Source organism: Rhamphochromis longiceps, linkage group LG5 (genome assembly GCF_057381845.1).
Source record: "Rhamphochromis longiceps isolate RC_006_pf linkage group LG5, R_longiceps_female_GT1.1, whole genome shotgun sequence".
Lineage (NCBI taxonomy): Eukaryota > Metazoa > Chordata > Actinopteri > Cichliformes > Cichlidae > Rhamphochromis > Rhamphochromis longiceps.
Genome location: NC_140561.1, coordinates 20,572,534 through 20,598,860, shown reverse-complemented (window position 1 = coordinate 20,598,860; position 26,327 = coordinate 20,572,534). Strand labels below are relative to the sequence as shown.

The 26,327-nt window shown below is 40.3% G+C and overlaps 2 protein-coding genes across 2 annotated transcripts; one reads left to right on the top strand and one right to left on the bottom strand.

Moving 5' to 3' along the window:
• Nucleotides 1-5,683: 5,683 nt before the first annotated feature.
• eefsec (eukaryotic elongation factor, selenocysteine-tRNA-specific) lies at nt 5,684-17,923 on the bottom strand. Its single transcript, XM_085406511.1, has 7 exons — nt 17,364-17,923; nt 14,980-15,187; nt 14,574-14,670; nt 13,176-13,340; nt 11,320-11,964; nt 9,732-9,888; nt 5,684-6,500 (listed from the first exon to the last, which is right to left on the bottom strand). The coding sequence occupies exons 1-7, from the start codon at nt 17,665-17,667 to the stop codon at nt 6,319-6,321; spliced, it is 1,758 nt and encodes a 585-aa protein (XP_085262637.1). The 5' UTR covers nt 17,668-17,923; the 3' UTR covers nt 5,684-6,318.
• A 347-nt stretch (nt 17,924-18,270) lies between these two features.
• Nucleotides 18,271-26,215, top strand: ruvbl1 (RuvB-like AAA ATPase 1). Its single transcript, XM_085406514.1, has 11 exons — nt 18,271-18,557; nt 22,320-22,406; nt 22,512-22,644; nt 23,454-23,605; nt 23,769-23,858; nt 24,506-24,655; nt 24,773-24,836; nt 24,920-25,118; nt 25,216-25,318; nt 25,408-25,499; nt 25,867-26,215. Exons 1-11 carry the CDS (start codon nt 18,417-18,419, stop codon nt 26,024-26,026), a joined length of 1,371 nt encoding a protein of 456 aa, XP_085262640.1. The 5' UTR covers nt 18,271-18,416; the 3' UTR covers nt 26,027-26,215.
• Nucleotides 26,216-26,327: the final 112 nt, after the last annotated feature.

Genomic DNA, 26,327 nt, shown 5'->3' with positions numbered 1-26,327 from the left:
ACAAGATCTTGCCTGAGAGTTCAGTGCGTGTTGAAAAATGAAGATGACCAGATACTGATGTTCCAGCAGGTTAAAACTGTACAAACTTATTTTTGCCTCATATACTTTATTTCCATGTCTGCACGTTTCTGCATCTGCTTTGCATTTTCCTAGCAAATGTGAAGACATTAGACATGACTCAAGACTCTTGCACAGTACTTTATGTTGTTCCATATATGCAAATGTATTTATTTGCTTACCAGATACTTTGATTTTAGATCCCTGAACATGAACAAGATGCTGTTTGCCATTCACTAATGAATAAATTAGTTCAAGATATTTTAGGCTCAGTGATTTCTGAAACAAACATAAATTGCGTGACACATGAGGAATGAGTTAGGACTGGCTTCTTCTGCTTGGGACTATCATGTTTGGTGACTAATCGAAGCATAACATCTACCTCTGAGTTACATCAGGCCAGATGGACTCCCCTAAACTTCCCTGAAGACATTTCATTCAATTGTAAAACAAGCATGAAGATCCAAGAATAGCTGACATGTCTTTTACGTTTTTTACAAGGTTATGCAGAGTGCAAGTGACTTTTCACATGACCCTGCGCATCACATGACCCCACCAGCAGCAATTTTACTGCTGGACCCCGAGTTTTAAACCCTCCTCCCTGCAGACCAAAGTCCCCTCGGCAGTAACAGAATGCTAGAATGGGAACAGCTTCAGGCTTTTCCTTCAGATTCATTACTATGTTGCTTTAACATAATTACTGGAAACCTACACAGGATCTCAAAGTAAAATCCTGCCAATAGTTGTGATAGCTAAAGCTGTAAACAGAGCTAACGGCATCACTGATGACAATTATATGTTTTATGTTAGAATACATTTTTAAAAACGGAAGGTTAAGAGAGAAATGTATGATCAGTGATATTTATGAAATAAAAGAAATTGTAATAATATTGTTACAAATGTCATTTTTCCAGACAACCTTTAGATTTTTGTTTACAAAGATCAATCAGCCAAACGCGTGAGGTGCCCAGAAAAATCTAATTTACCGAACTGCTATTTTTAATTGAAGAACTTATGAGTTGGTGGATCAGGTCAGAGGTGTGACCAGCAGGATCAGTAAGAGAGGAAATTTAGCAACTTAAATTGTGGCATGTGCCATTTTGCCACCCTCTTGTTCATGTTTGGTTCTTTTGACGTTGTTACCCATAAAGTCACATTTAAAGTTGAATGGTCTCCCTTTTTGACACAGTGGAAGAGCTCCAGCACTTGGCAGCTCGTCAGCAGTGGACTTCTAGATATACATCATAAAATAACAGCCCACAGGAAGGTGCTGTGGTGGTTACCACTTTGAAGCCAGTCTAGGGCCTTTCTGTGTGGAGCTTGCATATTCTCCCTGTGTCTGTGTGGGTTCTCTCTTGTTACTCTGGCTTCCATCCACAGACCAAAGTCATGCATTTTAGGTTAATTGGTGATTCTAAACTGAGCATGCGTGTGAATGTGAGCCTGAATGTTTGTCTGTCTCTCTGTGTTAGCATTGTGGAAGATTGGCAACCTGTCCAAGATGTACACCCTGCCTCTCACTGAATTGATTGAATTGGATAAGAAAAAGAAAATGCAACAACACTGAAAGGGATAGCAGTATTTCAAATCAGATTTAGCGTTTTTGGAGCAGGAATCACATCACACTTAATGTTTCCAAACATAAACTTTACAGAAATCCTTAATTAATAAACTACATAATGACAATGCTGTTTGTTAACTGCTTAAAAATTACCTGAGGCGTTTCTGAATTTCTTGTTACATGACCCTTATTTACATGCATGCATTATCATTAACCTAATACTGGCCATTGTACTGGATAGGGCAATTCATTAGTCTAGCAATAATTCTATGCATCCATGCTACGCTAACAAAAATAAATAAACAGAGCTAAAGACACTGCCACTGCTCTTCACAGTAATCTCAATCAAAGCTGCAGGTGTTTGTGTATATTTGTCTCCTCTCATTCCACTGTATGTGTGAAGGTGCATTGACATCTACTGACACACAGAAAGGTTCTTTGGTTTTTTTTTTTACCAAGGTGATGCTTCAGATGGCCTCTGACTTGGACTGCTGGACTCTGCTGAGCTCAGCTATAATGATCGACTGTTATTCTTCAGCCATCAGCCTCTGCCTTTCACTGACCGTCCCCTCATCCTGAGGTGAGATGAGGAAGGAGATGAGACGATGACAGCAGCGGTAAAAACAGACTGTGTGTGCATGTGTGTACGCCAGGGTGTGGAAACAGTACATCAATAGATTGCTTTATTGAGGTGCCAGCACTAATTTGCATGTTTTTTCTGTCTGTGTAAATGAGAGAGGAAGAGATATGCAAACAACTCAGTGATGATGGGAAAACAATGGTGGTTTTAAAAGCTTTTCTTTCATTATGGTGTTCTGCTTAGGCTTTAAAAAAGTTTTGTGGATAAATCAGCTAATGGGGCTCTTTAATGTGCAAAGGATATAAAGAATTTGGTTTTAGAAGCTGGTTACATGAATAAAAGCCTTTTTCTAAAACTTGCTGACACAATTAATAACTATAATGACTGTTAAAAACAAATTATGTGAAACAAACTTCTCTGGTAAAAACAAACAAACAAAACAAACTCAACACTACAAACTATTAATGAACATCACTGCAAATCCATGAGGAGGGTTGTCCATAAGAAAAGAATGCTTTTATATTATACAATACCAGAAGTGTAATCTCTCTATATGTTTATATTATGATAACACATATGCAGAAGTCTGTATTTTACCTCCCCTTGACTCCTGAGACTAATAATACTAAAATGAATAAAACAGACGCGAAAGAGGAAAAGTGAAAAAAACAAACAAAACAGGGATGCCCAACTTTTATGAAAATTGAAAATAACTCTTGAGCAGCAGCTCACAGCGCCAGCAGATTTATGACTGAAATGAAAGAGGCAGTCTGCACTCACCACTGCTGGTGCCTGCTGCTCCTCATATCTAAAGAAGGGAGTCTTCAGGGAATATTTACGTTTTATCTGTATTATTATAATTATTATTATATTATATATAATTTATCTGTATTAGTATTAGTTTTATGTTTGTTTTGTTGTTTTTTGAGTTCTGGAATTTTTTCCGACAAATAAAAAATGTTCCTTTTCTAAGTGGACACATCCCAAAAGTTCTTTTTTGCAGAGTGTCCCAAATCCTAGCACTTACTGTTTCTGGCTTCTAACCCTTACATTTTTACTTTTTATTTATTGAAATAGCATTCAATATATCACATGTGCTAAAAGTAAATAAATAAATAAGCCATTATTATATTTCCACAGTTTGCATCATTTAAATATCTCTTTTGCCCATAAATTGAAGACCCTCCATAACCACAACTAAAGATTAAGTGAGATTAAGTGGCCACAACCATTTTGGTAATTTAAGTGAATTTCAGTCATGTTAAATTAACACTTGTGCAAGAGTACATGAACATCAAATAAAGTCAGATAGTCAGGTGTGCATATTTGTGGTTCTGACTTTGGCATTGTTGAAGTCAGAAACATTTTAAAAATGACTTGGAATTGCATTTTCACATTGTGCTCATCTGGTTACTGCAGACGTGCTTCAAACTGTTTTGGAAGTGAAATAAACCTTGTGACTTTATATAGGTTTAATGTTCTTCTCTGATCACATCCATATTTTACAAAAGCGCGTGTCAAGAACAAAACACCTAGAAAGACTTACACAGCTGATGGGAGGATCTGAGATAAGCGGCGCAGGAAATGGAAAAGTCGACAGAAAGAGGCCGCGGAGGTATTAATTAAACGCCGCTCATTTTAATCATAGCTAATTATATTTGCATGTGACGGTTCAGAGGAGTGATGAGGCCGAGGGTGATTCTATCCGTCTGTGTCTCATTAGTACGGTGCAGCTGTCTGATGGCAAAGATTCTTTAAAAAGCTATTTTAGACTCATTTGTATGGTAAAAATAAATAAATAAAATACAAATTAAAAAAAAACAAACACAAAGAATATCTGTAATTGCTTGCAAGGAAAATAAGATATAAAACAATGCAGAAGAATTAGTAATTTACCCTAGCCTCCCTGGATTAATTGTTAATTGATGATACAGCCGTTTACCAATCAAATAGTTGCTAATTAGTCTTTTCAAGCTCCTCTTGTCTTGAAATGCTTCTCTGCGGCCCTCCTCCTCTGCCTTGCCAATAATCTACTCTTCCTTCTTTTCTTTCTCCTACCCAGCTTGTTATCAGCGCTCATCAGCGAATGTTTTCCATCTATAAACAATCAGACGCTCAGACGTTGACCCTCGACTCCTGTCTGACCTGGAGGTCACCAGTAAAAAGGAAAGGGGTGTTGAAGGGAAAATGGTCATTGCTGTATTTCATCTCTTTGGAGGAAAACAGAAAGGGGGGAGGGGGGGGGGGGTGTTTAAAGAGAGCACATTACAGGATGTGTGGGAAAAGAGAATATGAGGACATGTAGGCCACAATGTTGCAGGAATAAGTGTAACCCCTCTGTCTCATCCATGCACAACAGGATTAGCATGCATGTTTAAAAAAAAAAAAAGGGGGGGGGGGGGGTGTTCAGTGTGCTCGCTATCACATCTGTATTAATGAAACACAAGATCTTTATCAAGGTAATCACGATCTATTATCTTTTATCCACCATGTTTTGATTTTAATGCTTTTGTTGTTTAAGGATATTCTTATAGTAATGGAGATTATGACATATGGAAACAAACCAAACATGCACACTATTGTTTTGTTACGTTTAAGATCTTAAACTTGGGCAATGACGCAAATATGTGCGCTGTCATGGTATGCCGGTTTAATTGTAACACTGGGGAAATATTTAGGAACCAAAAAGCTAATTTCCATGACAGCCTCATAACGAAGCCAGTAATAGAGAAAAAGGGGAGGGGGGTTCTATAAAAACCAGAATGAAAGAGGGGGAGGTGGAGCAAGAAAGAGAAATTGGAGAGACCAGGAGTAAAAAGCGACAGATTTTTTTTTTCTGTCTGGTTTTCTATAAGAGGAACGAGAGGAGATAAGACTAAAAGGACTGTCACTCAGAGGAACAATCCTTCCAGTGTCCCCTCTTGCTCCTGCTGCTCCTCCTCCCTCCTTACCCCCCCCCCCTCTCCAATTTCCACAGATTCCTGCTGAGATAGAGTCGCTGTTCACAGGAACAGTTTGCTGACATCATCCGCTACATATCGAGCGTCCTGCATTCTCACAGCCCCGCCCAATAACACTGACAGGATGGACACGTACATACACGCATACTCAGGCACAGAGACGTGACCGTGGCTGAACAGCAACTTCTCGATAACTGCTGATTAGCAGCAACACTGATGTCCCTTTTTTTAGGGTTTAAAGAAGGGAGACTAAATCATGTGCAAACCATTTTTCTTCTTGTGTCTGGAGAGTCAGAATGCACAAGACTTCCTTCTTTTCAACTCAAACAGCAATTCTGATTGCTTGCATTATTATTTGACGACATATAGTGTGCATTATATATTTTATTGACTATAAATTTAGCAAAACTAATGTCATTTCTGTAACTTACACTCTGCTGGAGCATTATCAGTATATAAACAGTACAGTAGGGCTCGTATTGAACCCCCAGTGTACTACTTTATGCATAAATACTCCCCCCCCTCCCGAAAAAAAAAACCCCAGTCTTAACAGGAGTTTTGTTTTAATTCTCTGAGATCATCAATATTGAACAGAAATCAAATATCATACAAACTGCCAATGATCACCGATTAGTTAAAGATGCAGCCAAACCCAGTCACTGAGCAAAGAAGACCTGAGTGAACGTGAGTTTAGTATTTCTACAGTGCTAAAGTCTTTATGCCAACAAGTTCTCAGATGAAATTTAAAATAAAAAAACTAAACACACACACATAAACAGCAAAGACAAAAGTTAGTTTCTAGTCAGAATGATTGAATCAATTCTGTTTTTATCAATAAAGAAGAACAAAAGCCTTGATTTCTTTCAAAGATAAATCAAACGTATTGAGATCTGTTGAGCAGCTTTCACCCTTCTGATGGAGCAAACAGGATTAGATCCAGCTCGTTAAACTGAGATAAAACAATCACTGCTTTGCATGCGTTTAGCGTCCCACAATCATTGCATTTCAGCAGACTGTCTCCATCTCCAGAAAAAAAGAAAGGCAATGAGAGTTAACACAGCCTGGCAGTCACCTCTCTTTGTGCCAAGACTTCTCAAACAACTTCTCTATCTTACTCTCTGTCACCAATGGTGTCTGTCTATAAGTGTGTGCAGCAGAGGTCAAGACTGAACCATCTTTTTATGGGGATCAAAGACATATCGCTTGAAATGCAAGTGAATGCTAACAGGCTGAAAATCTGTTCTGGGCTCCTCTTCATTTGCAGTTGCACCTTTGCTCCCACTCTTCCCTTTCTTCTTAGAGGCGGAGGAAAACAGCTGCTTGGTTTCTGGTCGAAGACCCTCTAAAGAAAAACATCAACATCAAGGTCAACTCAAACTGTATTAAAAACTGCATTGATGGAAACACAGAAAACGTTAAGATCGTTACTGTATACTGTCCGACAGTATGAACAGTAGTTGTGATGGCATATGTGATACATGATATGGATCTTTTCATTTATGTGTGCAGTTGATGTTGTAACAATGTGCTGACCTCAAAAACAACTGATGCTTTCGTGCTCCTGATGTAACTGACGACAGTATGTAGAAAAACCAGGTCGCAGTTGCTCCTAGTTATAATCTACACAGTTCCACGTTGTGTCGCATCTATCTGTTAGCTTCTCAGTCATCACTTTCCTCTCATATTGGCCTTATTCTAAGCCATACCAACCCATGCGAATGCTCAGTTTATTGTTCGATGCCAGTTAGGCGTGCAATGCAAGTCCTTCTCTATCATATCTTGTCGTCTGTCTGTATGTCTTTTCGAGGGAACAAACTGAATGCGTGTTTGCTTGCTGCCTTGCACACGGAAGGTAAAAAATGGTCTCAGTTCACTGCTTTACACGCTGGCTGTCTGACCTCACGTACAGCGGCGCCAGCATTCTTCTTGTTATCGTTATGCCAGCGTGAGGGTTGTTATGGTTGCAGCGCAGCCAGAAATTTCTTCTTGTTATCTTTGATCAGCTGAAAATGCCCCGTTCGCCACCACAAAACACGCCCTCCCACACCCTATCACTTGGGTTCAAGTGACACATGAGGATTGCTATTTTGGTTTCTGCCCACAAATGCTGCCAATGTCTTGGCATTTTCCACACACAGCAAAATTAAACTTTACAGGTACTACACAAACTTAAAGCGTCTCTCAAAGCATGACGATTTTTACTTAAAAAATATTTGTCAGATGTGGTTCAAAGTTAATAAGCAAAAAGCATAAAATACGGATAAAAACTGTCTTTGGTGTGAAGATCACTTTGTTTTCTGTGGAGATACGAAGTGACTGAATCAATACAACGACAGCAACCTAATGTATTACACAGTTCTTTTGGGCTTTTCAGTGGTAAAGTACACATGCTTGGAGAACATGTGCAGTGGCAAATATACTGACAGTTTTGTGTCGGTATATTTAGAAAAGTAGTAACAATCAGTAATACTCCGGTCACTACTACTTCTACTCTGTACAAGAAATCTGTGGATAGGCCTCTTACCTATTTCTAACATAACACACAATTATAGGAATATTATCTTAGACTATATGCTCAGCTGAATGATAAAAATAATCATTAGTTGCAGCCCTATGAATAATGCAGGTATGAACAGCTGATTTGAACAGGAAATAATCTGTGGGTGCAGTCTGTGTAAAAGCAGGCACACACATTAGAAACAGACCTGTGCTGGCCGCAGGAGAGCTCATAATATTTACAAGTTAACTTGTGTATTAGAGTAAAAGCATTTCAATACTTTGTTTTGCTTTGTTTTGTTTTTTTTTACACTGAGTGAGAAAGAAACTACTTCAGACTTCCAGCATATACAAACTGCTTTAACCTCCAAACAACTACATATTCGTCTTTTCCTCCTGTTATAAGCTTATTACATTTAAAAATAAAATGTTTCCTATCATGAATTTGTTGGAATCTACATTTTTTCAGGGGGTTTTTTCCTACAGGAAGTTAGATAAGGAACATGTTTCTATTTATGGCCCTTGAAATATATGTGGGTTTTTTTAACATTATAAGCTTTGTCTTTACTGTATTTTTCAGCTTCTAAACATTGCTCTTTAATATTTTGTGGTGTACCATGTGAGAATCAGAGATATCCAGAAGTACATGCAGTTTGACAACTGAGCAACCAGAACAACAAGAGCAACCAGAGCTGGTTGAGGAAATCTGTTTGATCAAGGAAAATTGTTGCTTTTGAGAATATGAGGACAATACATCCCTTCTAAAGCTGAGAAAAGATTTAGTAGAACTGGGATGCTGAAACTCCTCATTGCATAAAAAATATTGAAAACCAGGATTCATTACTTTACATACGTATGTCTGTACATGCTGCATGCTGATGTTAAGTTTCTGAACCATAAAGGGGGCATTAAGAGAGTTTGTCATCCTCCATCTTTGCTGTTGAACACATTAACGATCTGTTTAGACCTGTGTTTAAAATGATCAACTGCTAATCTCTCTTTTAGTTATACTAAAAGAGTGTGAAAGCAACCATAGCAACCTACCTTCTGTGCCTTTCGAGACTCTGGCTGGTCCTAGTAGATTCCTAATAGGTTTTTAGTGGCAATTTTTATCGCAATGATTTACTTGAACTGATTAACAAACTGGCAAATTGAAATTGAATTTTTAGCATGGATGGTGACAAGCTTTTCAGTCCAATCATTTATTATCTGTTTTAAGACCAGACAGTCTCACCACTTCAGAGGCTACTAACATCATGAAGAGCACAGGTGAGGCTATCCAATTTCTACACGCAATCAACATCGCCCACAGAGATCTCAAGCGATTTGTCATTGGCTTATCATACTTATTCATAAGAAATTTACTTTATTTTTCTTTCAACTGAGGGTGATTTAGTTACTAATGTTGTAATCATATCTTTTTGTTAGATTCCTGAATACTCCCAGCAGCCAGAGAACTTACTGTATTCCTGAAAGAGACCCGGTGCCCCCCTCAAGCTCACAGACTTTGGCTTTGCCAAGGAGACCACCTCACTTAATGATGTTGGTAAGAATCTGTATGTAAAGCCATTAAAAAAGTATTCTTATACAAAATATGATGGATTCACTTGAGGGTTAGGAGTACAACTGCTCAAACAGATCATAACCCATCATTCTCTGTCTTATACCCCTGAATGTCTCATGTTATGTTCCTGCCTGAAGATGTGCGTGACAGTATATGTAAGACTTTTGATTATGCAGGAGTAAGGCAGCAAAAAGGATGTAGGTGAGGCTCTCTTTCTAGATATTTTTGTTTTCTCTTCCCTCCTGGTGTGGAGTCGTGGGTTTTGAGCAACAGAAGGTAAAATAAACACTGATCAGGCTTCCCCCGGAACACGTGCAATCCCCAGAGGAATCCTGGGAATGTGGCTCGGGATGTCAGGCCGACCACTTTTACCACATCCTGAAAACTGTCCGGTGAGCCCCAAAAATTCAAGGAAAGACAGAGAATTTCCTCCTGATGTGAGCACTGATGAAGAGGGAGAGACTGTTATGTGCAGCAGAAAACATCAGGGTAGTTGTTTCACTAAATCCTTACCTTGTACGCGAATCTTGAACTTCCCGCTCTGGCCAAACCCACCCTCAATGACACCAGTTTCTCCTGTGGACAAGGTGACCTTTAACCCCACAAAGAGCTGGAGATTGGTCTCCTTCTTGAACAGGCTGCGGCCAATCACAGTGTAATCATCGGTTACCTGGGCACAAGAGAGCAACAATGATGCAAACAGTGTGCAAGGCAGCGTATGATCTAATAATTCATTTATTGCTCATCTTGTGGTGACTTAATCCTCCGTCACAAAGAGCTGATCTGTCCCACATCCTCATCAATTGCACCGTCCAGCTGCATTCTTCGAGTCCCGCGGCCTGGCTGTCTCGCACTCTCTTTTCCATGGTTGTGCACTTAATGGCATATTTGCTTTTATTTCTCGATTATCATCCATCACTAAGTCAATATAACCCGCTGCTAATCTGATAACGTGAGGGCACCGCTCTGTCTCCAACTCGCCCTCATCACCAGCTCTTCCTTTCTCTTCTGCTTAACCCTCATTCATTCTTGAACATTTGACCCTGATGTATCGCAAGCGTGACTGATGAGCTGATAAAAAAAAAATACAGTTGCTGTATACGTCGTTTGACAGACCGTCTGAATTGTGGCTGTTCGAGTTCGTCATATCTCAACAATGCCACTAATGTGTTCTTTTACCAAAAGGACATTCTTTAAGTTTGAAGCATAACTGCTGCATTCTGGGAGACACACGAGTGACAACGTTAACGTCACACGACCACCATCTGACCTCGTGCACATGCTGTTCTGCTCCTGAGTTAGCGAGTGGAGCTGTCAACAGCCTGAGGTGCTAAAGCAGGAAACTAATTCACACACTTGAACCCTGACCTGAATCTGCCTTTCTATGAGGGAAACATGCAGAGAAGCTGCACACACAGAATGTAACACACAGAATGACAACAGCTATTATCAACATCACACTTAGTGTGAACAAAAATTTAAATATAACTTGTTAAGTTTCTGAAAAAATGACAAATCCAAGTTAAGTCAGTTAGATGTTTGATGAAAACCACAGAGAGAGCGGCTCGGGATTCAGGACACAATGAAAAAGCAATCACACAAATATGAAAATAAAGGTGGCGAGAGTATGTGACAGAGAGGAAGAGAATGAGAGCGAAAGACGCCCAGGCAGACAGAAGGGAGAGTTAGGCTAGTTCACAGTGGATGTGGATATTCGTGTGCCACTCAGGTGTGTCCAAACAGCGCCAGCCTCTGACAGCTAGACAGGACTAGTGGCGTCAGGCGGCCACCCACGCACACCTCTGTCACAGCACATGCTAAGGCATGCATACCCATCCCATGCCTCAAATATTGCTCACCAGAGCTGCATATGCATGCTTGTTTGTGTGTACGTGTCTGTTTATGAATATACAATAGGGGCTCTGTCTGCGACACGCTCCAGTGCCACCAGCAATGAGAAACATCCAAAGATTCAGAGCATGCAAAAGGAGCGCAAGGTGACAGAGCGGGCAGAGATGCAAGGAGCGGACTCCAAAGAAGGCTGAAAGGTCACCACACTGATCATTTTAAATGAGAGACAAACTGCTGAGCGTGCACTCACCCTCTCCACCTGTCCCTCCTTGTGCTTGGTTTTGTAAATGCGCAGACGAGGTAGATCGGTCTCAGCGTAGTTTTTATCTTCAAACCCCTGCAGCAGACGGCCCTGGAAAGCCAGCCGGCATGCATTGGCGTGGATGTCTGTATCTAGCTTTGAGCCAATTACTAGACAGAGCAAAGGGCACGTGACTGGCCGCTCAAACTCCAATAGAGCCCACTGCTCTGGGTCAGGCCCCAAACTCCCCTCTCCCTGACCAGTTACATATTCATCCTGGTAGAAGTACTCCCTGTCGAAGGTGAACGGAGTTTCCAGTGAGCAGGGCTCTGATGGAGGCGGCTTAGAGTCTGGAGGGGGCTCTGAGGCACCCACAGGTGGCAGGCCAAAGAAGGTCACCTTTGCCATGACTGTCTCGTGACCCACTGTGATGTGGAACTTGGCACGGGTGGACAGAGAGCCCTTGAAGTAGCCTATCTTCCTTACAGAGATGACAGCTGCAAAGAGCGTGCGCAGGGATTCAGGGGTGCACACCACACCACGCTCCAACAGTTTAGGGTCAAACTGTGTTACGCACACACCCACCCGATCCCCCTGCATGGCCCCAGACACGGGCTTCCGAAACATCTGCACCGACTTTATCTTCTTGGTCACCTGATGTCAGAGAGCATAGAGAAATAAATAACACAGCTCAAAACACATTTAAATACAAACAATAAAGTTTCCTCATGTAAACGTAATAAGAGACTGAGATGTAACAGATACAAAGCTACAACTGCAAAACTGAGAAGGAGAAAGCATACTAGGGCTCTACAGTAAAGTTTACAGCTTAGAATTTAACTTCCTATAGGTTCCTTTTGAAAGAGAATAATGTTTTATATTCCCTTTATCATTTTTATTTTTATCAATGTTTTCATTTTAGAGGTAAAATTTGAAAAACAAACCCAGAATACATGTAGAGATTAAAAAGAAATGAAACATCAGTTATAATAGTTATCATTTTCTCCTGTACTCTGATATTTAAAACACACAAAAACGCCCTTTAACGGAATTTTATCAATAAAACATGCACACATGTAAACAAAAAGCTTGTATAAGTTACAGTTTAAAGTGCACTGTTCATCTCTAAAAGATAAGAACTATTTGTCAGCATATTAGCTTTGATAAATGCAAAGACAAATAATTAAACTTCTTGGATATTTAAAAAGTCCCATTAAAGTGTAAAATATTATACATGACTAATTTCTGAGAAAAGGACCTGAAGAGTAAAAATCATATTTGAATATATATGAAGATAAATAAGACACTGATTGAAAAATAGATGCCAAGCTTTGTTTTGTTACACCAAATACGCATCTCCAAAAACAGGTGAACGCATGGATGATTTAAAGGTGTCCAGATGAGCATCTATGTATACGTATATGTCACACCACACTCTCGATCCCTAGCTTGACACTGAGAATTTCATGGTTGTGTTTGTTGCCTATTACACAGACAAAATCACCCGTAAGCTGGATTGAGGCTCCTTAACAAGTGGCTATCAATCTAGCTATATGCTGCCTCCAAGAGGTGACCATGATGACTGCACACAAGACCACTGAGACATGCTCATAGTTTGCATCTGGTCTAAATTACCCAACTCCTGTGCTCCCAGTCCACCCCCAGTCCCCCCATCCTTCCCTCGTACTAAACTGACACATCCTCTGATCCCAGCCGGCAAGCCGTCCCTTTTTCTGCCCACAGCCAACTCAACTTCTGAACTTCCGAAACTGCGGTTCCTTCGAATGTTTTTCCACTGCTCGGGAATGTTTCGTGCTTGTACATATCAGAAATTCCAAATTCGTGCCCATTTTTTTGGAACACACCTTTAGCACTGGGATTTCTACAGTGTCATTAATGGCCAGTGACCCCTGCAGGATGGTCCCAGTCATGACTGTTCCTTGACCACGGATAGAGAAACAATGGTCCACAGCCATTAGGAGGTCACCTCCAGGGTCTCTCTTTGGTAGGTATGTCTGTTTCTTCAAAAGCTAGAAGGAGAAAGCACATATTCAAAATGAAATACAAAAAAGACACTCTAATCGATTTGAAAAAATATCTGAAGGTCACGTCTATGGTTTCGGACACATACAAGCATTAATGAGATCCATATCTTGTCTTCATTAATCCTGTTTTTGAAGCTCGGCCTCTTATGTTGACAGAGTTGATCCGACTCAGCAGTTTTTCACACTCCAGGAAAATGTACATTAACTCTCCAGAGTACCATCCTTAGGTTACGTTTTATTTAGCTTTATTGAACACTTGACTTAGTTTGACCAGTAAAATCAACCAATTGTTTATCGAAATCAGTGAGCAGTAAAGAAACTCCACGTTCCAGATGTGCCTGAAGTAATGTTTCCATTACAGTTTGACCACCAGAGAGCACTGAGCTTCTTTTCCAGCTGTCAAATGTTGCTCTTATTGCATACGTTTGTCTCTTCAAAACAATGAGGAAAATAAAAAAATACTAACAATAATGGCTTCAAAACTATTTATAATTTAGATACGCATAAAAAAAAGAATAGCCTAAAACATTATCATCACATTTTTATCTCATGGCAGAACTACAGACAAGTGTTGACAGCATTTATTTACATTAGTTAGAATTTATTTAGCTATGGCTCCTTGTGGATTATTTAATTTTCATGTACATCCCGTGAGCCAGTGGTGACACTTAATGTGGCCCACAAGTATGTGATACTCAACCCTACAGTTCATGATATACTGTGCTCAATGAGACACAGGAAGCTTTACTTCCCATGTATAAAAGGTAAAATTTACTCTTACATTTTATGCATATCTTTTCTGGCTTTGTGCTTTTAATATGTTTTATATGTTACATATTTAATAATATTAAATTTTTAGAATATTTGTCTTATTTTCTGTCTTTTATGTGAAGTGTTGGTTTTTAAATGTGCTCTATAAATAAAGTTATATTGTATTGTATTACTCTTCCACTCACTTGACTGAATGAATGAATCAGCACAAAACAAAAACCTATCAACATAAATCCAAACTCAGCAGACACATTCTAAATAATATCTAAAAATGTTTCACGCATGTTAACTCACTGAATTTGGTACTTTGAGAATGTGTGATTAAAGAAATACTTGCTGTGACCAACTCATTTTTAAGCACATCAATTAAGTAATCATAGTAAATTACTGATCACTCATTTATTATTGACTAACTAGTAACAACAGAGTGGAACCAGTCTCTTTTACCTCTATTAACTGTGGCACTCCCTGTGGCTCCTCTGTGTCAGGAGCCTCGGGACCCCCTGGCTTTGCTGCTACGGCAATCACAGGACAATCCTTAAATCTGTCCGACAGAAAAACAACAAGGTGGAATCATGTCATGCTTCAATGTTTTCGTTTTTTTTTTTTTTTTTTTGGGGGGGGGGGGGGGGGGGGGTTGTTTTCTTTAAAGCATCACTGAAATATAAGCAGGCTGAGCAGACTAACTCTGGACACAGAGGGAGAGATATGAAGTGTAATAAATGAGGGAGCTGACATGAGGGTTAGACCTGTGATTACTGCAAGTGCTTGGGATCCCCGTAACCCCACTAATGTGTGGCTCTACATTATGCAGCTGTGTAACCCAATTATCATTTTAGATATAATTGCAGACCTGGTGCTTTCCAGTGTTTTGTGGAGTCTCTTGGTCATTTTCTCAATGGCACTTTGTCTCTTGTTGGGTGGCAGTAGGTCAATCTTATTCAGGACAACAACCATGCGAGGGCAGGTGAGCTCCCCTATCAGCAGACACTCTGCAGTCTGAGTCTGCACCCCTTTCACCACATCCACCACCAGCATCATCAGGTCGATGATTTGGGCACCTAGAGGAGGCAGATGTCACAGAGGTCAAAGAAAAGTAGTGAGCTGAAGGGGAACAATGCAGTGCTTTGTGTTAAAGGCATTTCAGCTTTCCTGCTCTATAAAAAGATGCAAATGCTTAGAGGCTATGTAGCCGACAACAGCAATGCAAACAGGAATGGACACGGACACCCAAAAATAACAGGAGAAAAAGAGGAGAAATAAAGGGAGGGGGTGCACAGAGGCAAAGAGAGAATAAAAGGCTAGAGGGTTGAAACTGGAGCCGCAGCTCACTTGGTTGTCTTTCCTTTCCCTCTTTCTTTTCCTGATTTTGGCAATCTCTCTTTCCTGTGCTCACCCCACTTGGGACTACAGGGGAAGTTTAATATAGACCCCAATCCACACACAATTTTGCTCCTCCATAATCTACAGCATGTGCCACCTAAATGGCTCTTGCATTTTTTTTTTTCTTTTACAGTGCTGGTCACACAACACAAATGCATTTAGTGTTTAATGGGCTTCTAAAACAACCTTTTATTGTTCAGTAAATAAGAAAACAGGACTTCTTGCTCTGAACATCTGCAAATCCTAAAGTTGTTTCTCCAAATACTTCCAACCTTTAAACTCAACATACTTTCAAACAAGCTTTGAAAAAAACAAAACAAAACACACACAGACCCACTGAGGCGTGCTGAAAAAGAGAGGGCGCCCTCTGCTGGACAACAAATTGAAGCTCAAATGTAGCGAGGATGTAGTTACTATCCTATTAAGGCCTGTTGACTGCAGCCCTCACAAAGATCTGAAAGAATGATCTGTTGTGATTGATACAAACATACTAGTCTGATAATGTACACCCTTACACCAAACACTGTCAGTGTTTGTGCTACTGAAGGCATCCCAGACATGTTTTAATGTTTTTATGGACATACTGTTAAAACTTGTTTTGTACAAACTTGTTCATTCGTGACTGATCAGCACTAAATCTTATGATGTTCCAGCACTTACTTTTTCCAATTTTCATTTGATGGTTATATATAAACTTGGGTGATGTTGTGACTGCCTGTAGTCCACTCTGTTTCAAAGGCTATTTCCCAGTGAGTCAGTCATAGTCAGTCAAATATGTGTAAAAGAATTTGTGAATTCTGAATGTTTTTCCTGCATAAATGCCTTTTCTGTTCATCTGGACATAGCGTTTTCAGTGGGAGAAACATTTCATCACTCATCCAAGTGAATTCTTCAGTCTCAGCTGACTGCAGGTTTCCCCAATCTTATAAATAGTACATTTGTATAATGATTGAAACTAGCACCATTGAGGGAACAATGGGCTGGGAGGTCAGTTCCTTGATCAATTAATATGCAAATTCTCATGACAACAACCACTGATCAAAGCCCATTGATCAATGACCATGAGTACCATTTACAGGGAGTTGGGGAATGGCTACAATTACAGCATTGTAAGATGGCGGAGATGTACCCTTAGGCCCCCTCCTCAATTCAGAGATGGTCTTTCCCTTTTCACGTAAAGGGGCTCCTTGACTAAACGCTCAAACCAGCATTCCTCCCTGTCCAGGATGTGTAAATCCTCATCACTGAAAGAGTGTCCACTGGCCTGTAGGTGTGAATAGACTGCTGAGTCCTGGCCTGACGAAGTGGCTCTTCTGTGTTGTGCCATCCGCTTAGCCAGAGGTTGTTTGGTTTCCCCGATGTATAAATCCTGCCAATCCTCCTGGCACTTAACACTTACACTATATTTCTCTGTTTGTGTCAGGGGACAGATCCTTGGGGTGGACCAAGGTGCAGCCACTGAGACGTGGTGTTTTTTAAAAAATGCCTCACTTGGATGAGTGTTGAAACGTTTCTCCTTCTGAAAACGCTACGCCCAGATGAACAGAATCAACTTTTGGGGATTTACTTACCTGGATGATTGAGCATGCATCAATAAGGAAATTATGTGAAATTGAGGTTTATGAAGGTATTTTATGTCTGTGGTCTCACATCCAAACTTTTTGTACCCAGATTCCTGCAAGTTATTTTATTGCCCAAGAAGACAGCATGCAGTCACATACACACACAAAGTAGATTTAACTGACTGCATATTTACATTTTCTGTAAATATCGCGATAAAATCGTTGTTGTCATTTCTTTTGATAATCCTGTATTTAAAATGGGAAATCGTGACCCTCCTACATCAGAGCTCACCTCCAATGATAGTTCGAATGAGAGAAGCGTGCCCCGGACAATCCACCAGGGTAAACTGGAGGCTGTCATATGGCTGCTTCCCCACGCTGTCCCGCAGGTGATCGGGAAGATCCACAGTGAAGGAGGAGAAGCCGAGGTCCAGAGTGATGCCTCTCTCGCGGGACTGCGGGTTCTTGTCGAAGGCGGCAGTGGACGCGGTGCTGCTCAGCGCCCTGGCGAGCGACGTCTTCCCGCTGTCGACATGTCCGAGCACGCCGACGTTGAAATTTAACGTTTTCGTGCGGGTGTCAGAAGATTCGGACATGTTGTTGAACTCTTACCTGGAGCGCGTATTTTTCTCTACTCTGGGAGAGACGCTTAACTCGGCTCCAAAAACAGACAAAAAGCGGGGCTAGTTTATGGCCACAGACTGCGCTTATTTAGCAAAGCCGCAACAAAATATACGAATACTTTGTGGCTTACAGCGTGTGGTTTAGTAATAAATCTGACATAACTTTCGAGGAAACTGTTGAAAGTCTTCCCTAGTGTCAGTGTATTCTATCCCAGGGACAACATGTTAAGGGGGAACTGTTTTTTATTAGCAGACAAAAATCATAAAAGGAAAGTGATCACTCATAATAGCACTTTAATCACATCTTAATTTTGAAATTATTAAAACCCGTCCACCTTTTTTATTCCTGCATTTATATTGTATTTTAATTCATATATTTGCAAGTTTTTGACAGTTTCTACTACGACAAACCAACAGAAACACAAACGGAAATGGGAAACGACAAAAGGGCGGGCTCTGGAGTGTAAATGTGATTGACATGCTCTAATCCAATGAATGCTCAGGGATATTTGGCGTAGCCCAATAGTTTACCACAGTTGTTAGATGGGCGGTACTTAAAGGTATCACTTCCGCTTATTTTCCCTAGTAACCCACATGGAAACAGATTTTCCTGTGTTTTGAGTTTAGGCGCCGATTGAGGCGGTATTTCGTATTAGAGATTATATGTGTATTTAACGCATCTGGCAGACTTTACACTATACATTTTCACAAATAACGCAACTATGAAGATCGAGGAGGTAAAAAGCACAACAAAAACGCAGAGGATCGCTTCACACAGTCACGTCAAAGGACTGGGGCTAGACGAGGCCGGTAATGCTAAACAGACAGCATGTGGACTCGTGGGCCAGGAGGCTGCAAGAGAGGTAATATTCGTGTTTCACGTCATTTGCTTTCTTTTTTCTTTTGGGGGAATATTATGTAAGAAGGGAATATTTACGAGGACAATTGAGCGCTTTACAGGCACTACAGTACAAGCTAATCCTATTAGCATTGAGTGGGGTCGCTGTCGTTTGCGGGTCCGATTTGTGACAGAGAGACGCTAACTTATAAGAAGACGGTATATACATCCCTATAGTTTAACTTAATCTGGATTAAAAGTATGAATTGTGAATTTATAATAACTGTTTTCTAACGGAAAGCAGGGAGGTATCAGTTGTTGATGGATCTAGTTGAGAAAAAACGGATCTGCTGTTGGGTACAGGTACAATAAGGACAACCAGATGAACTACATTTATTTAAAGCCATTTTAACATTCAAATGTGGTTTAATATATCCCTTTTCTTAAGTGGAAAATTAAATGATCCCGAACAGCAGTGAATTATGGGAGCTGATACAAATTTTAATGGCATACAAATTTTTCTTGCTGGCCATTGTCAATTTTTTGTATTTATCTTTTTATTTGCTATTTATTCCCATTTTGTGCTGGTAATTTAAAAAAAAAACATCATTACTAATAAAAAAAGTGGTGTAAAGTTTTTCAGGGTGTCACACTATATTTAAAAAATGTACACCCACAAAACTCATGTAACACACCAATTCAATGATCAGTTGCCACTGACATTGGTAAGTAACATTTATTTGAATGTACAAACTGATATATTTGCCAGTTAGTGTGAGTTTTATTGAAAATTAAACATTGCAGGTTCATTGTTAACCCAGCAAAGCTTTTCACAAACTAAATAGCAAAGTTATGGTAAAGACTAGAGCAGGGATGTCAAACTCATTTCATGTTGTGGGCCACATACATCCATCTTTGATCTTAAGTGGGCTGGACCAGTGAAACTCTTTTCCGTCAGTGTATAACTGCACATTTAATCTCTGAGATATCTTAACATAAGATAAAGACGTGCAATTTAAACAGCATGTCTCAGTTTTTCTACATGATATAGACATTTTACTGTAGTAAATAGTAAAAGAACTCTGTCAACATGATTCTTTAGTCTTAAACTGAAAGAAATAAATGTCTAAAATTGCTGAAAAGGTTCTGGTAGTTCCCTGTTCAGACTGACCTGCAACTATGAAACAGCATTTTTTTTTTAAGTCACAAAAATTATATTTAATTGGGAATCGCTGTGAAAAAAGGAGCCTTTTTAGAAAATAGTGGAGAAAAAAAAACCTGGAAATTTTCTGTCATTTAATTGCTTATCTGTTGCTTTGGTGTAATATGAATAGGGATGTCATTAGCAGCAGGAAAAAGCTGTAAAACCTATGAAAATACAGTTTAAAAAATAATAATTTATTCCACTTTGCACATTTTCCAAAGTCATCCAATGGGCTGGATTGGAGTCTTTGCTTGGTTTATTTTGGCCCCCAGGCCATATGTTTGACACCCGTAGACTAGAGCCTGATTCATTTATCAGCAGGGTAGGTTTATCAACAGTTAATAGCTGTTTAGTGGTCTGTTAGTATTGGCATTTATACTGCCTTAACAGTGAAAATAGGGAAAATATAAAGAGGAGACTAGAGAACGACGTATTGACACTGCATAGTTTGTCCATCAGAGGGCACTCTGCAACTTCCCTGTAATTTGGAACGCCACAGAAGCAACAACCAGAGCATTAATGAATTACTATAGTAACAAATGTTAGGGAAATCTGTTTGTTTTATATTTCTGACAGATAAAAAAAAATCAGATATTAGAAATTATTTTCTTAATATTCTTAAAATTCCTACATTGACCCTGCCCACCTCCGATGTGTACTCTGCTACATGCGCTGCACCCAGTGCTGATGTTTTTGTAACGAATGAAGGTAAAACATATTTATATAGCACATTTCTAGATGAAATGCTTTACCACAACAATCAACAAAGAACAATGCTGATATAAAAACACAACAATAATTTCCACTAGGAAAAAGCAAGTCTATGCAAATAAGCTCCTTTAAAGTTTCATTGGAGTCCACGGATTTTAAATGTAATAGTAGTACATTCTCGATCCCTAATGCATGATTTCCTTTCATTTTCGGTCTTCAGAGTAGAACAATGAGGTTTTGGCCAGAAGATCTCAATCACCTGCATGCTGTATATGGATGCAATCATTTACTAATGAACGCAGGCATTTGATCATGCAGGGCTCTGAAAATGATTGCAAAGATCTTAGTCTGAACTTATGGGGATCCAGGGTGAAGACGTCAAATAGGGTGTCACATCAGAACACTTGGAGGTAGCCTCGCAGCTGCTGGTTGGACTATTTGTAAGCGATCCAACAAATGACCTATTGAAGCCAATGTACAGTGAATTGCAGTAGTCCAGTTGTTTCCATTTCCGATTTGGATGGAATTTTACTGAGGCGAGCAATATTTTGTAGATGATAAAAGCGGGATCACAGGATGGGAACGAGAACAATTAGCATTTCTTAAGTAATTGTGCAAGCTGTTATTTGCTATTCTGATACAAATATACAATGCATTATTCTTTCTCTGACAGTTAATGTGAGTGGCTACAGAGGATTGCACAGATTATAACTAGATTGACACAGCTTGTAGTGCTGCTACAATTCAGAATAACTTGCATAACTCGGTTATAAAGAGCAAAAAATCCTTGGGGCAAATTGTTTTTGCTTCTATGCTTTGTTTAACCCACAGCTCTGTTGTTCTCAGTCATCACCCAGCATCTCACTCATATTTGCGACTAAAAATAGAGATGCAATAGAAAAAAACTAAGCCATTAAATCCACACAGCCCCCAGTTTTTAAACAAAAAGCTCATAACACAACAGCAGCACTTTCAATCACAATCACAAACCTGCAGCAAGCAGGGGTGAATCTAAAGGTGAGCATGGTGTATATTAGGCCATTTATTTCAAGGCTTTCGTAACAGTATTTTTCTGATTTTTAATAACATAAAATGGTTTATTAATAAAATCGTGTTTTCTAATAAAAACCATATAAAAGTTTTTTCTTCAGGCCTAAAAAAAATGTCCACGTGCCAGTAAAACTCTAAACCACTGACTTGGTGCTGTTAGGGTGGACACTTCATTATTAATAGCATCTATATGATCATAACATCTTGTTTACATCAGCGCTCAGGGTGACATTCAGAATGTCGATCTGCTCGCTTTTCTTCATTGCAGCAATGCCACACACCCTTAAAGGGATTACAGACAGACTCACTCACTGATACACTAGCACACTTAAACACGCAGATGCACAAAAACACACATGAACACACAGCAGATCTACCTCATCCATGAGATATAACACCATCGGAACTCTTTTTGCCTTCTACTAATGAGAGAAAGCCCCCCTGTCCCCAAGAACACAGAGTAAAAGAGCTAATGCCTTATTTTAGATTCATGTATATCTTATTTTATGACATTATTGTACTTTTTGACAGTTGTATGCTGTTAAACTTTTAAACACTCTACTAAATCGGATGTGAATTGCTAAATTCTTGTTCCACTCGGTGGGCTTTGAATTGAATTGTTTTTGTCAGCCACATTAAAGGAACGGACGTTTGTATCAGAGTGTGACTTTAGCCACAACAGATGCGTTGCCTCGTGTGCTTTACAGTTCTCCAACAGGGTTGTATAACGCCTGGGTTCAGGAGTGGGGGTTTTGCTAGTTAGTTGTATTGCATTTAAACCTTGCGCGTGTGCATAATAGTCTAATTTGTCTTATTCTCCAGGCTTGTGGTATCATCGTTGAGCTGATCCGCTCAAAAAAGATGGCAGGGAGGGCCATTTTACTGGCAGGGCCACCTGGAACAGGAAAGGTAAGTGTGCTGTGTTCAGCAGTAAGGTTTAATTTAATATAGCAGATATCTCTGCAGCGTTTGTTAACCATGCCTCTTTATTTCTTCCTGCCTGCGCACCTTCAGACTGCCCTCGCCCTGGCTATGGCACAGGAGCTGGGAAACAAGGTACCATTCTGCCCCATGGTCGGCAGTGAGGTCTACTCATCTGAAATCAAGAAGACAGAAGTATTGATGGAGAATTTCAGGAGGGCGATTGGTGAGTGTTGGATAGATTTTTAACCCAGATTTTAGTTTTCTGTTCTCCAGGTTTACTCGATGGGTTGTGACCTGTTGGGCATTTAGTTTGTAGAAGTGAAAATGAGCTTACTATTACCAAAGGCTTAATTGGTAAGAAAATAAGAAACTGGCCTAATGATTTAATTAGATTTAATATTGATATACACCTAAAGCATTTTGTCTTTTTAAAAATAATATTTTTATGCATGTCTTCTATTGTACTGGTGGGAAAAGATCAGGTCATACTAGCAGTAAGAAAGAAACTCTTGCACACACAGTTGTCATGAGCTGAAAGGTAACACTGTAAAGCAGATTTATAAAGGTGGTGAGAAGGAATAGCAGAAAGGGGATCTGAGACTGCTGATGCTACCTGTTGAGTGGGCAGCAAATGGAGCCAAGGTGGAGGGAGACGTGGTCATTAGCACATTCACTCCACCCCTTGAGCAGATTCTTCAGAGAGACCAGGTTTCATTTGAACGTTGTCATCACCTTGTCAATAACAGCACCCTGATGGACAGTCCCCGCCTTTAGAGCTGCTCTGTGCCCCACAGCACCGAGGATTAGACACCTGTGTGCTGCATGTAACAGGAACAAGAGCATGATCGTGTTACACTGAACAATGTCCAGTCATTTCACAGGACACATGTTTCTTTTCTGTAATAAAATACGTTGCTCGGTGACCCAATGGATGCTGCGGCTTAGCTCATGTAGGAATATAAAGACCAGATTAGGTTGTGCATAAGTTTGTATGTGTGTAAATGTGTAACTGTAATGCTGCGCCATATTCAGGATTGCGCATCAAAGAAACAAAGGAGGTGTATGAAGGGGAGGTGACAGAGCTGACCCCATGCGAGACCGAGAATCCCATGGGCGGCTACGGCAAAACCATCAGCCACGTCATCATCGGTCTGAAGACTGCCAAAGGCACAAAGCAGCTCAAGGTCAGACTGAGAGTTTTAATCTTTCCCCTCAGCTTTCCTGTCCTTTCTTCACTGTGTCTGTCAATAAAGCTGAAAAAGGCCAAAAAAAACCCCTATAATGCTGACAGCCAAAGCTAGGCCAGCGTTTTGCTTTAAAACATTTAAAGTTGTTGTGTTTCCTTAGCTGGATCCCAGTATTTACGAGAGTCTTCAGAAAGAGCGTGTGGAGGTGGGAGACGTCATCTACATTGAAGCTAACAGCGGAGCCGTGAAGGTAAACTATTTTACTTTTATGCTGTTATGTTACATTTGCAGCACATTTTGGTTTTTGGCAAAAGCGAGAAACTGATCATGGCTGATTGTTCATTTACCAGATTGTGTATAGTTTACAGATGAAAAATGTTTTTTCCAAAAAACGTCTTAGTCGGGTCAAAGTTGAGGGTTTTTCCATCTTGCTTGTCCTCTTCAACCCTTCATGGTGGCATGCTTTCATCTCTCTCCACCCTGCTGCATTTGTGTTGTACTCTGGAATGAGCCTCTCATTCCTGCGGCTCTTCATGTTCCATTTATCTCTCCATCTCCCACAGTGCCTCTTTACCAACAGTGGGGCTTGCGGCCTGTGCTGAAAGGCTGCAGGAGCGGTTCTTTTAATCAGTGCAGGTGGGCCAGAAGCACAGGTCGGCTCTAGTCAGAGGGTAAAGGAGGAGGGCTGGGCGACACATTTGTTACTGTTGACAGCCACCTCATGACTTTCCTTCTGAACCTCTTTCATCCTTCAGCCACATGCCCTTGTTTCTGCAGTGGGCTGGCACTGAGTTCAGTCATACATCTGCTCTCCCTCCTGCAGTGTGGTACCTTTCCCTTCATTGTTGACTGCAGCAATGTGAGACATTAATCTTTTCTATTACTGTGCCTTTGCAGAGACAAGGCCGCTGTGACACCTTTGCAACAGAGTTTGACCTGGAGGCAGAGGAGTATGTTCCGCTGCCCAAAGGTGATGTCCACAAAAAGAAGGAGATTGTCCAAGATGTCACACTGCATGACCTGGATGTTGCAAATGCTCGCCCCCAGGTACATAACTGCAATAATAAAGTAGCATCGGTTTGGAATAAACACATCTGTATACATCTTAAATTTGATTGTTTTTATATTGGCACTCTTTATAAACGGTTCATTGTTTCATCTCAGGGAGGCCAGGACATTCTCTCCATGATGGGACAATTGATGAAGCCCAAAAAGACAGAAATCACTGGTAGAGACGGTGTAACACCTAACTCAGACTAAATCTCTCAAGTTGTCTTCAGTTCTTGACCCACTGCCAATTTCTCGCTGCAGATAAGTTGCGTGCTGAGATCAACAAGGTGGTGAACCGCTACATAGACCAAGGTATAGCTGAGCTCGTACCCGGCGTGCTGTTCGTGGATGAGGTGCACATGCTGGACATTGAATGCTTCACGTACCTCCATCGAGCACTGGAAAGCAGCATCGCCCCCATTGTCGTATTCGCTTCTAACAGGGGAAACTGTTTAATCAGGTGAGAAGTGCTTTATGGAGAGAAGCACATTTTGTTTTTGTTTATTTTTAAGGTAAAACAAAACAGTTTCAGGATTTAAGTAGTTTTTGTTGACCAGGGGGACAGAGGACATCAGTTCTCCACACGGCATTCCTCTGGACTTGCTGGACAGAGTCATGATCATTCGCACCATGTTGTACACACCACAGGAGATGAAGCAGGTAAGTCTGAAAACCAATTTCTGTGGATTATGTGATGTGCGACATCAAACTGTCTGTGCATGCGTCACTAACGAGGCTGTGGTCTGCAGATCATCAAGATTCGGGCTCAGACCGAAGGAATCAGCATCAGCGAGGAGGCTCTTACACACCTGGCAGAGATTGGCACCAAGACCACCCTCAGGTACGGCCAAACACTCTGGGTGTGGGTGTGTTATAATGAAATGCCTCAACTCAGTTACGGTTTGCTCAACAAAATCTAAAAGTTCATGTGTACTCTTTCTATTTTTGACGTACCGTAATAAATTTGTTTAGCCATAACTGTTGCCAGATGTTTAAAAAAAAAACAAAAACGTTGTTCAAAGGGATTAGAATAGGTCAGCTACGTCACTGAGACCAACATGTATAAAGTTACAGATAAAAGACTGTATACTGTAGTAAAGCTCTTGTAGGATTTGCACCCATTAAACTATCTTCTGCTATAAACAGGTTTACTATAAATATGTGTGTGTGGGTGTACTGAGTCTTTCCTATTTCCTGTTTTGTCTCAGATACGCTGTACAGCTGCTGACGCCGGCAAGTCTGTTGGGCCGCGTTCAGGGAAAAGAAACAGTGGAGAGGGAGCAGGTAGAAGAGATCAATGAGCTGTTCTATGACGCCAAGTCTTCAGCAAAAATCCTCCAAGATCAGGATCACAAGTTTATGAAATAAAACTTGTGATCATTGTATTTGTCCATCCTAGTTTCACTCTAACGTTCATTGCATTTTATCATCTTTGCCCTTCACTGTAACTCACTCCGGTGTCCCTGCCTCTGCTTTCTGTAGTAGTTTTGTTCAGATGAATTTTTATTTGTTCCATTTGTCAATGGAAAGTTTTGAAATAAAAAAGGAAAAATTAAATTTTCTTAGTTTTGCCTCTTATTTTTGGATTTTAGTAGTAAAGTTTACTAGCATCTCACTGTAATAACAGACAGGCAAGAAGAGACAATTTGCATCATTTCAAGAGATTTTA

Excerpts from the sequence above, each read along its gene's own strand:
- eefsec (XM_085406511.1), bottom strand. The coding sequence starts at position 17,667 with ATGTCCGAATCTTCTGACACCCGCACGAAAACGTTAAATTTCAACGTC. Across the intron at positions 13,341-14,573 it reads GAGTGCCACAGTTAATAGAG|CTTTTGAAGAAACAGACATA; the intron begins GTAAAAGAGACT and ends TTCTCCTTCTAG. Across the intron at positions 6,501-9,731 it reads GTTCAAGATTCGCGTACAAG|AGGGTCTTCGACCAGAAACC; the intron begins GTAAGGATTTAG and ends GTTTTTCTTTAG.
- ruvbl1 (XM_085406514.1), top strand. The coding sequence starts at position 18,417 with ATGAAGATCGAGGAGGTAAAAAGCACAACAAAAACGCAGAGGATCGCT. Across the intron at positions 23,606-23,768 it reads AAGGCACAAAGCAGCTCAAG|CTGGATCCCAGTATTTACGA; the intron begins GTCAGACTGAGA and ends GTGTTTCCTTAG. Across the intron at positions 24,656-24,772 it reads TTGCAAATGCTCGCCCCCAG|GGAGGCCAGGACATTCTCTC; the intron begins GTACATAACTGC and ends GTTTCATCTCAG.